Here is an 11,849-nt window from a genome sequence, read left to right on the forward strand (position 1 = left end):
AGCAGGAGACCCCCATAGCCTCCATACATCCAGCAGGAGACCCCCATAGCCTCCCCACATCCAGCAGGACACCCCCATAGCCTCCATACATCCAGCAGGAGACCCCCATAGCCTCCGCATGTCCAGCAGGAGACCCGCATAGCCTCCCCACCTCCAGCAGGAGACCCCCATAGCCTCCATACATCCAGCAGGAGACCCCCATAGCCTCCACACGTCCAGCAGGAGACCCCCATAGCCTCCGCACATCCAGCAGGAGACCCCCATAGCCTCCCCACATCCAGCAGGAGACCCCCATATCCTCTGCATGTCCAGCAGGAGACTCCCATAGCCTCTGCACGTCCAGCAGGAGACTCCCATAGACTTCTCACGTCCAGCAGGAGACCCTCATAGCCTCCACACGTCCAGCAGGAGACCCCCATAGCCTCAATGCATTGAGCAAGATACCGCATAACCTCCCCATGTACAGCAGTAGAACCCCATAAACTCCTCATGTCCAGCAGGAGACCCCCATAGCCTCCCAACATCCAGTAGGAGACTCCTATAGCCTCCCCACGTCCAGCAGGAGACCCCATAGCCTCTGCACGTCCAGCAGCAGACTCCCATAGACTCCCCACGTCCAGCAGGAGACCTCCATAGCCTCCACCCCTCCAGCAGGAGACCCCCTTAGCATCTGCATGTCCAGCAAGAGACCCCGATAGCCTCCCCACGTCCAGCAGAAGACCCCCATAGCATTCACACGTCTAGCAGGAGACCCCCATAGCCTTCCCCGGTCCAGCAGGAGACCCTCAAAGCCTCCCCACGTCCAGCAGGAGACCCCCATAGCCTCCCCACGTCCAGCAGGAAACCCCCATAGCCTCTGCACGTCCAGCAGGAGACTCCCATAGACTCCCCATGTCCAGCAAGAGACCCCCATAACCACCCCACATCCAGCAGGAGACCCTCATAGCCTCAACGCATCGAGCAGGAGACCCCCATGGCCTCCCTACGTCCAGCAGGAGACCCCCATAGCCTCCGCACGTCCTGCAGGAGACCCCCATAGCCTCTGCACGTCCAGCAGGAGACCCCCATAGCCTCCGCACGTCCAGCAGGAGACCCCCATAGCCTCCGCATGTCCAGCAGGAGACCCTCATAGCCTCCGCATGTCCAGCAGGAGACCGCCATAGCCTCCTCACGTCCAGCAGGAGACCCCTATAGCCTCTGCATGTCCAGCAGGAGACCCCCATAGCCTCTGCATGTCCATCAGGAGACCCCCATAGCCTCCGCACATCCAGCAGGAGACCCCCATAGCCTCCCCACGTCCAGCAGGAGACCCCCATTGCCTCTCCACGTCCAGCAGGAGACCTCCATACAGAGGCGTACATAGGAATCATGGGGCCCCATAGCAGAAGCGCTAAATGGAGCCCCTCCAAAAAAGTGAAAATTGTCGGGGATCAAGGAAGAGCATATCTCATAACTTTCCAGCCTTTACACAGTAATTTTTCTCCTGCTGAAGTCCTAGATTCCTCTTTTATTTCCCCATAAGGTATGATGCCAACAACAGTGCCCCCCCTAAACACAGTATGTTACCCCCATGGTGAATTCCTCCACATGCACAGTATAATGACTCTACCGTACCCCACCTCAACTCTCAAGGCAAAGTATGGTGACTCCAACACAGTATGATCCCCCAACTGTGACCCCCACACAGCCCTCCATGTAGTATAATGGCCCCACACCTCTCCACACAGTATAATGCACTCGCCATGGTACTCCACACAGTATAATGCACTCGCCATGGTCCTCTACACAGTATAATGCACTCACCATGGTCCTCCACACAGTATAATGCACTCCCTATGGTCCTCCACGCAGTACAATGCACTCCCAATGGTCCTCCACACAGTATAATGCACTCCCTATGGTCCTCCACACAGTATAATGCACTCCCTATGGTCCTCCACACAGTATAAGACATTCTTCATACAGAATACTGGCCCCCATATAGTCCTCTCCATACAGTATACTGGCCTGCATATAGTCCTCCATACAGTGTACTGGCCCCCATATAGTCCTCCATACAGTATACCGGCCTCCTTATAGTCCTCTATAGAGAATACTGGCCTCATATAGTCCTCCACACAGTGTATGGGTCCCAATATAGCCCTCCATACAGTGTATTGGCCCCCATATAGTCCTCCATACAGTATACTGGCCCCCATATAGTCCTCCATACAGAATACTGGCCCCCATATAGTCCTCCATACAGTGTACTGGCCCCCATATAGTCCCATATAGTCCTCAATACAGTATACTGGCCCTCATATAGTCCTCCACACAGTGTATGGGCCCCCATATAGTCCTCCCTACAGAATACTGGCCCCCATATAGTCCTCCCTACAGAATACTGGCCCCCATATAGTCCTCCATACAGTATACTGGCCCCCATATAGTCATCCATACAGTATACTGCCCCTCATATAGTCCTCCACACAGTGTATGGGCCCCCATATAGTCCTCCATACAGTGTACGAGCCCTTATATAGTGTATGGGCCCCAGGCCTCCATACATTAAAAAAAAAAAAAAATGACATACTCACCTCACCTGCTGCCGCTGCTCTGCTCTGGACTCCTCAGCGTCGCTGTCTTCCCGCTCTGCACTGTGACTGCTCAGCAGAGGGTGTGGTGGAAAGACGTCATCCCACCCTCTAACCTGAGACGTCACAGCACAGGACGCGGAAGACACCGGAGCTGCGGAGGCACGGGGAGAGGTAAGTATTGTGCCGGGGCCCTGAGCGGAGCGGGGCCCCCCGCCTGCTCAGGGACCCGACACTTGCCCGGGTGCTAACGCCGGGCCTGGGAGCGGAGCCTGTTGCAAGGGCCCCGCTGCGGGGCATACACGGTGCAGGCGACTGCTATGGGCCCCCCCCCGGCTCACGGGCCCCATAGCAGTGGCGTGGCCTGCCGCCATTGGCGGTACGCCACTGCCTCCATAGCCTCCCCACTTTTAGCAGGAGACCCCCCATAGCCATGATGAAATGACGCATACCTCTATTTCTGGCACCACACTCCTCCTCCATCCCCGTCCTCCTCCCGGTCTGGATGTGTTCTTCTATCTGCGGCCACATTGTGCAGGTACAGTGCGCTTGCGCAGTCTATAGCGGCTTCTGAAAGAAGGACCCATCCCTGGTTATATTATAGATAATGGTGGGATAGAAGTTTCTTTCCTCCAATATAAAACACGATGAGTCCCCAGAGTTATTGTATCTGCAGAGAGGAGCAAATGTCACATACAATGGCGGCCTCCTCCATTGTGACCTTTCTCATCTCAAAATTTTCCTTTTTGTTTCTTTTCCTCTTTTTAGGCTGAAGAAAGATCTCAATATGGAGATTTGGCTTTTATTAAAGACCTGGCCGAAAAAGTCCTGTGTGTACTGGAGCGTCCGGCTCGCTCATTGGAACGCCTGGTAAGGAGCCGTCATCTTCTCTAGCACACGTCTGATTTGTACAGTTACAATTGGCTGCATCTGTAAATGCAGGTTTAGTCCTTCCTGATTTATCTATGTGATGATTTAGTGTAAGGTTCCACATGTTAATTATATATATTATATCTACCAGGAAACAGCAGAAGGCGACACCAAAGACGAGCAAAATCTAATCCCGGGACTGAACAGCGATCTGACTACAGGTAAGCCGATCACCCGACCTCCTACAAGAAATATCCAGATATTATACAGAACAGGGAATAATCTTACATTTACTCTGTATATTCTGTGTAATGGGAGCCTGTCAGCACATTTTTGCATATTGTGGTATGACTGTACTGGCCATTTCTCTGTAATAATTTTTTGCAGAAAACCAATGTCTCAGTCAAGGGAAATCTAATGTAGAAGCCGTATACAAATCAGCATGGAAGTGCACTGGGGGCGTGGAAGAAGAAATCCATACTGTGACACGCCCCCAGTGCACTTCCAGGATAATCTGCATATTGCTCCTATGCTTCAGCTCTCTTACCATCACTCACATGTACAGCGAGGGTGGGGGGGTCCTCATTCATGTGATCATTGGGGGGTCCTCCATCATTTCCATTACATTTATTCATGGATGCGCCGTACGTTCACATATTTGGAATCCCTATATAATAAGTATTATTCCCATTTACAGACATCTTGTCATGTCTGAGTTATATTGTTGTAATATATATGTAGGATTAATATCGTCTAATACATTTTATTTCTTCATAATTTTTTCACTCTTTTAGAAACAACTGTGTTGGCGTATGCTGACAGTAGAATCTGTGAGATCCCGGAGATCCAACAATCTGACGGTGTAAGTATCATGGAGAGAGATGACGGTGTATCACCAGATTATGGGGTGGGAATGACACGTCCAGTATTGTCCCCATATAACCATGGGATGTCTCTATTCTAAGAGGAGATGACAGAAGGGAGACGTTTTTGCATCTAGAGCTTTTTTCCAGCAGCTTCTATATCTTTATATAATTTCTTATTCTTTTATAGAGCGTGATCAAATCATTGACCCCGTCAAGACAGCCGCATAAGAGCGACTATGGGACATCCAAACTGATCAGCAGTGGAAGTTTTGGGTGAGTTTTCTGTTGGCATAATCCACGTTTCTCAAGGTTCCCAATGACAATGCTCCAGACTCTGTGCTCTGCCCTTCAGTGTTATCATAGGGAAATTATATGATCTGTAGGAAAACAAACTGTTAAGGAAAGGGATTAAAATAGAATAATATATTACACCTGCCTGTCCTAGACCCTCATCTGTTCTTACACTGCCACCCCCATCAGAGCTTCCCCCTCCTCCGCACCGGTCTGTTCTTTTCGGAATCCATTAGCGAACTGATAAGAGTAATTGGCAACACATGGTCAAGTGAGGGGGTGACACGAAATTTCATCAATGACATCTGCACCCCCCATCCTCCACCATGACCATGTGAGTCTACTCACTGGTCTCAGCAATAAAGACTGGCACAGAGGACAAGTGGCTATAATGGGTTTCATTTTTTGTAGCTCCTTCGCTCCCCTCCATTTAGTATGTTGTTATGTCTTGGGGTATGCGGGAGCATAATTAACGTCATGTTATGGCAATTGGAGCACTTTTAATTTGGGCCAACTTTTATTTGCACTGAATCGTATCTACTGGTCTAATGTAGTGAATCTGCCCAAGAATAATTTCAGTAGATTCTCTCATCTGTAATGTGACCTGGGTGAGGGCTCCGGCGGACGTGGCATTGTGGACACCTCCCATAGGTGATCTATGTAGTGATCTTTTATCAAATTCTAGACATGGACTTCCAGTGACGGACAGACTTCTAGCATTAAACATTAGTACAAAACATTATATAATGACTTCTATAGATGTTCTTGTAGTAAAGATTCATTCTAACCATTGATTCTCTTTCTCTCCAGTGCCGTCTACTTAGCGCACCATAAAGACTCACACCAGATCTTTGCTTTGAAGAAAATGTTCAAGCGAAACCTGAACACTCCAAAAAGAGTGGCATTGGCCTTTCTGGAGAGGGACATCCTAACATTCGCTGATTGTCCCTTCGTGGTCTCCATGCTCTGCTCCTTTCCAACGAAATCTCACCTGTGTATGGTCATGGAGTATGTAGGAGGTAGGACATGTATATTGTAGTATATTCAGCCCATGTCTGCTTACATCTTATCACTGCTCATATAATTAGGAAAATTAGGACAGTTACATCCTCACAGTGCATTTACTGTAGGTTTTCTATTACCAAGATGCCTGGAAATTCATTGATCTGTGTGCAGCAGTGCTATGGTGCCAGTGAGTCAGATCGGGCCTGGCACCGCTCGGCACTGGGCCCCATTCCACCACCTGTCATCACAATTTCAGTGGTATTCACATTGTCAGAATATGAATACCGATGAAAACAATGGTGGATCAGGGAGCCAAAGGTTCCTAAATCCACCATTCAGCCTCCGCAGATGGGTCCGAGACTCCGTGTACTGCAGGTTCTTCGATGACGCCACAATATTGCATCTGTAGTGTGGAGTCTCAGTACTTACACTGCACAGGTGGGGCTGGTGGGGGCCATAACACTGAGTGATGGGGCAGGTGGAGACCATATGCTGAGTGGTAGGGCTGGTTGTGGCCATAATACTGAGTGGTGAGGCTGGTGAGGGCGATAATTCTAAGTGGTGAGGCTGGTGGGGGCCATAACACTAAGTAGTGGTGGGGGTCATAATACTGAGAGGTAGGGCTGGTGGGGGCTATAGTACTGAGTGGTGGGGCTGGTGGGTGCCTTACTACTAAGTGGTGGGGCTGGTGGGGGCCATAACACTGAGTGGTGGGGCTAATAAGGGCCATAATTCTGAGTAGTGGGGTTGGTGAGAGCGATAATACTGAGTGTTGATGCTGGTGGGGGCCATAATACTGAGAGGTGGGGCTGGTGGAGGTGGTAGTACTGAGTGGTGGGTGCCTTACTACTAAGTGGTGGGGCTGGTAGGGGCCGTAACAATGAGTGGTGGGGCTGGTGAGCGCCATAATACTGAGTCTTGAGGCTGGTGGGGGCCATAATACTGAGTAGTGGGGCTATTGTGTGCCTTACTACTAAGTGGAGGGACTGTTGGGGGCAATAACACTGAGTGGTGGGGCTGCTGAGGGCCATAATACTGAGTGGTGGGGCTGGTGAGAGCAATTATACTTAGTTGTTGGGCTGGTGGGGGCATAATACTGAGTTGTGAGATTGGTGGAAGCCATAATACTGAGAATTGAGGGTTGTGGGTACCATAATACTGAATGGTGTGCCGTGTGTGGGGCTATGGGGGACTGTGAATGCCGCTATATTGAGTTGGTGACTGTACATGCCCCTACACCCCCTGGGGGTCCTCATATTGAATGGTGTGCAGTGGGGGTCCTTATTCTGTGTGGGGATCCTAATTCTGTTTGATTGGCTTTGGGGGCCATCATACTGATTGGCAGTGGTGGAGACCATTATATTGTCTGAGGGGCTATGGGGGCCATTATATTAAGTAGGGGGGGGTTTGGGCGCCATTATACTAAGTAGGGGGCTGTGACTGGCCTCATACTGAGTGGGGACATTATAGACAGGTGCTACATCATATCTGTAAGGTGAAACTGGATTAAGATTTCACTGTGGGGATATCTAACTCAGTCTGTGGGTGGGGGCATTTTTGGGAGCATCATACGCTAAAATGGCTATAAAAGGTGTATTGCTGTTGAGAACATCGATTGACTTCAATAAGGGTTTTTTTTTGAAGGGGCGTGCAGTTAGAACTTTTGCTATGGGGCCCTGAGATTTCTCTGTACGCCACAGTCTGTGTGATCTCCCTGTAAGTCCGCACTGAGCATGTCAGTATCTCCAGCTGTAGACGAGATGTGACATCACTTTATGTTATTAGTTACATGGAGGACATTTCTCCATCGATTCAGACTAATATTATGTGCACTATACATTATATCTGTTTATATTCTCTCCTATCCCAATGTCTCCGCTCACTTCCCATTATACATCATGGTGATCTGCTGTATAAACCACTCACCGGTCATATTTCCTTTCTTCTATAGGTGGCGACTGTGAGACCCTCCTAAGCACCAGGGGTCCTCTATCTGTCCCCTTGGCCCGCTTATACTTTGGAGAAGCGGTTCTTGCTGTGGAATACCTCCATAGCTACGGTGTGGTGCACAGAGACCTGAAGCCGGATAAGTAAGTGCCCCTCGTAGTATAATAAAGGGGGGAAGTTATCATTTATTATCATACGGTCTGTGAGGCTAAAACCATCTTCTCTTCCACAGCCTCCTGATTACATCTGCTGGACACATAAAAGTTACCGATTTTGGGATTTCAAAAGTTGGTGTCATGATGCCAAAAACCAACACCTACAAGGAATTAGCGGAGGACATCACCAGGGAGTTCCTGGACCGTGAGGTGGGTAACACTTACAGGAATTTAGATTGTTCTTTACAAATCTCCAAGGACCAAAGCAAAGAAAGATCTTAAATATAACTTTTAATAGATACATTTAAAAGCACCCATATCAATATATAAAGACAAAATCCATAAAATGTGGCGGCAGCAGTATTCTCCGATCGGGGTGTATTTATCTCCCGCGTCTGTCCACTGACTCATTGTGGCTATCTCCTAATATGATCCCCTGATGAACCCCAAATTAGGAGGGGGAGAAACGTGTTGGGACAATTTACAGATAAGTCCTCTGGTTACTGCTGACTAAAATGCTTTTTTGGCAACTTTTTTTGTAATTCGCACACTGGATAATGCTCTGTCCCAACATTTGGACGTGTCCTGTGTAGATCAGTCCTGACTATAGATTAGCCAGGGTGGTTATGAGGTTGTCTATATATACCGTCTGTCCTAGACTATTATCTTCATGCTCAATGTCATTATATAGGTGACTTGTTACTACTTTGGACATATTTATGTTCCTATGTTTACCGTTAATTGAGCACACGTGCTTTTATAATATTGTTCTTGTTGCCCGTAATTGCCAGCACTAATGTACTTTATGTATCTATAATAGGCTTCTGAATGATGGTTTATATATCATACTGAATTGTGTATAGATTGGTGCATTTGATATCCTATCTGTACTAGTGGAACTACATTATATCAGCTTCCCTGTTTCCATATAATTGATACATTGAATATTGCCTTTTTTTCATTCAGCATGTTAGCAGCAACATGACTGTCTGCCTTTCATCATTATCTGTATATGTGTATGTCTGTCTAGGGGTGGATAGCGTCACGGAGGGAGTGCCGATGTGGAGGGGGGCGCCAAACCGATTAGCTAGGGTGTCAACCTCCACTGGCAGGCGGGATCTCAGCCCATTTGGGATCTCTAGGGCAAGCCTGCATGTCAATTATCCTACGTTTATCCCACTACCCATATATTGTACATTTTATGGATTTTGTCTTCATATATTGATATGGGTGCTTTTAAATGTAGCTATTAAAGATTATATTTTAAGGGGTTTTCTTTGTTTTGCTTTGGTATTTGGTTAACTAATATACCCCATCTGTTCACCTTGCCTTTGGCATATGTTTTTTTTTCTTTACAAATCTCATCACACTATTGTGTCTTCTCTACATTCTTCATTTCTAGAGAACGTTTCCATTGATATTTTATCTTTTGTCATTGTGTTTTTATGGCGAGAACGTGTTATAATAATCATTTTATCATTTTCATCTCTATCTTCTGTTGTTTTCCAGTTATGTGGCACCCCATATTACATCGCCCCAGAGGTCATCCTGAAAGAAGGCTATGGAAGACCTGTTGACTGGTGGTCAATGGGGATAATCCTACATAAATTTCTCACGGGATCTGTACCATTTGATGGAGATTCTGTAGCTGAGCTTTATGACAGGATTGTCATTGGTAAGTGGAATGATCCGACCATTGCTTTGATCAGTTACATTGGTTTAGGTGTTTACTTTGCTTTAGCTTACAGTCCAGTAAAGAGATTTTATTTTCTGTATAACAGGTGACATAATTTGGGATTGTAATTCCGCTCCTACTCCCAATGCACAGAACCTGATTACTGAGCTGCTCAGAACAAATCCTGCAGATAGACTTGGGACAGGTAAGAGATATAATACTATTCATATTAGTATTAATATTCACCTATCACACTTATCACTCATGTCCTTGAGGATCAACACTTCTCTATCAGATTGTCCATTTCTAGTTCTCCACACTATGACTTTCAGTCTTCTTCCTTCATGTTGACTCAGTTATGTCATTAATTCAGATTAAGTTAAACTGTTCAGATGTGAAGCAATCTCTGACAATGTCCACATCACTTTTGTTTTGTTCTTTTTCCAGGAGGATCACTTGAGATCAAGAGTCATCCATTCCTGAGTGACTTAGATTTTAACAACCTTCTAAGTCAGAAGCCAGAGTACATTCCTCAGCTTGCCTCAGATGTGGACAACAGCTTATTTATCGGTAAGTAGAAGAAGACATCATCTAGACTAAGCGGCTGTTTGTCTTGTCTTCCATAAAATGTAATAATCAGTACCCACTAATATTGTGATAAATGACGCCTGTTTTATACTAACAACCTCTAATAATACTTCATTACTTTTGTAGATCACTCTGAAATAGACCATTCGGTCTCAGAGGATGAGGAGGGTACAAGTGTGAACAATGAGAACCTTGACTTCCAAAATTTTACATCTTCTTCTGAAAGGCTTTCTAAAGTAAGTACCGTATGTACGCAATAAATCCAAAATATGTGAAACAAAAAAGACCTCTAAAAGTAAAAAAAGGTATTTCATATCTTGTTTTTGTCCATGTTTAGCTCTGTACCATCACTACCAGAAAGATGAATGATGAGGACCAGAAGTCTCCTCCAGAGTGTACGCCAGCAACCAATACAAATATCTCAGAAATGTGAGTAGATTATGGGGTCATTAATGGGAGTTCCAGGCTGATATATATGCACAACACATAATATAGGACATAAATACCATAATATCAAATTCAGCCTCAATGATTAGCGGTCATTGTGCTTTTGGCTTCAGAAACCGTTGGTGATAATAGCTCATAATTGCAGCCATTCACACGTATTAGAGCTGCCCATACTGTAGGAGAGATGTAGTATGACATGCCAGCCATTATTGCTAGTTGTTTTTCGCTCTGATCCATAGAAGGTAGATTGGAGCATAAAACCTTCCTCACTATGACTGTCATATGTCCTATTAGGCCCTCTAGTCGGTGTTCTTCTAGTGAGACCACCCCTTTTATTCTGCATTGACTTGTGATTTACATGTTTTTCTTAAATCATAGAATGGGAGAGTTGGAAGTTACCTCCTGGGTCTTCTGGTCCGACCCCCTGATTCTTCCTGACAGGCAGAAAGAATCGCTTTCTGAATCTGATAGCGACAATGCTATAAACAGCTTGCCCTCCTCGTCCCCATCATCAGGTATGTATGTACAGCATCAAAAGGTGAATGTTGACTTCAAGGCTCAAATATTTGGTTTTTCTGTATTAGGTCTCCTATGTTGTCCAGGTTTCATGGATCCCAATTATGTTTTCCATGGGCCCATACTGTATTTCTATTTCCTTCATTTTATCCAGGAATTGTTTTCATGGATTCTGTAAAATACGTTTTAGCATCCAGGAACTCACTTCAATATAAGGAGACATCGTCTCCTATAGTAGAATATCGCTCATTAGTGATGCACCACGTGGCGGCACACAGGGCGCTTACTGCTCCATATCAGTGATACATCTAATGCCCCTCAGATTAGGTCATGAACGGTATATAGGACTTATTCTGCCCTATAATAATGCAATGCCAGATTATCAGGACTATAGGGGACAGGACTAGAACAATTCTTCTATATACAGTACACAAAGCAGATCCTATAAGAATATTTCTTTACTGAGTTTTTTTTACTTTCTGATCAGAATTTCCAACTGAAGAGGAAAGAAAATCTGAAATGAATCTGAGTATAGACCAACAAAACTCAGAAAATGGGAAAAAGGGGAAAAAGAGACGAGGTAAGTGTGAGAATCATCTTCATGTTGTGTGATGTTAGTGATGAGAATAAGTCATGGGGAGCAGATGTCATCTGTCAGTGATGGGATTGTCACATGTATGATGGCTGACAATGACCCCGGACATCTGTGTGAATAAGATTCCTCTGCTGTCCGGCCGGCCACACTGACCGCACAGTAGCATCATGTAATATGGAGTCCCATCACTTACATTGTATTTATTTCTCTTCTCTTAGGTTCCATCTTCCGCCGGATCTTATCATCCTGCCGGCGTGGACTATCCAGGGCAGCTCGTGCATTTGCATGCTGTCGCTGTTGCCCAAGTGTCATCTAAAAGAC

The 11,849-nt window shown here is 46.2% G+C and overlaps 1 protein-coding gene and 1 long non-coding RNA gene across 2 annotated transcripts; both read left to right on the forward strand.

Moving 5' to 3' along the window:
- Window positions 1–5,783: 5,783 nt before the first annotated feature.
- On the forward strand, window positions 5,784–10,339 carry LOC141182955 (microtubule-associated serine/threonine-protein kinase 3-like). The gene is made up of 6 exons (XM_073661021.1): window positions 5,784–5,792; window positions 9,217–9,382; window positions 9,489–9,587; window positions 9,830–9,952; window positions 10,097–10,210; window positions 10,308–10,339. Exons 1-6 carry the CDS (start codon window positions 5,784–5,786, stop codon window positions 10,337–10,339), a joined length of 543 nt encoding a protein of 180 aa, XP_073517122.1.
- A 48-nt stretch (window positions 10,340–10,387) lies between these two features.
- Window positions 10,388–11,511, forward strand: LOC141182962 (uncharacterized). Its single transcript, XR_012257986.1, has 3 exons — window positions 10,388–10,399; window positions 10,796–10,932; window positions 11,421–11,511. It is a non-coding gene; the product is annotated as an uncharacterized lncRNA (long non-coding RNA).
- Window positions 11,512–11,849: the final 338 nt, after the last annotated feature.

The sequence above is a fragment of the Phyllobates terribilis genome, unplaced genomic scaffold (genome assembly GCF_046119375.1).
Source record: "Phyllobates terribilis strain yellow unplaced genomic scaffold, ASM4611937v1 Scaffold_38__1_contigs__length_12584779, whole genome shotgun sequence".
NCBI classification, from domain to species: Eukaryota; Metazoa; Chordata; class Amphibia; order Anura; family Dendrobatidae; genus Phyllobates; species Phyllobates terribilis.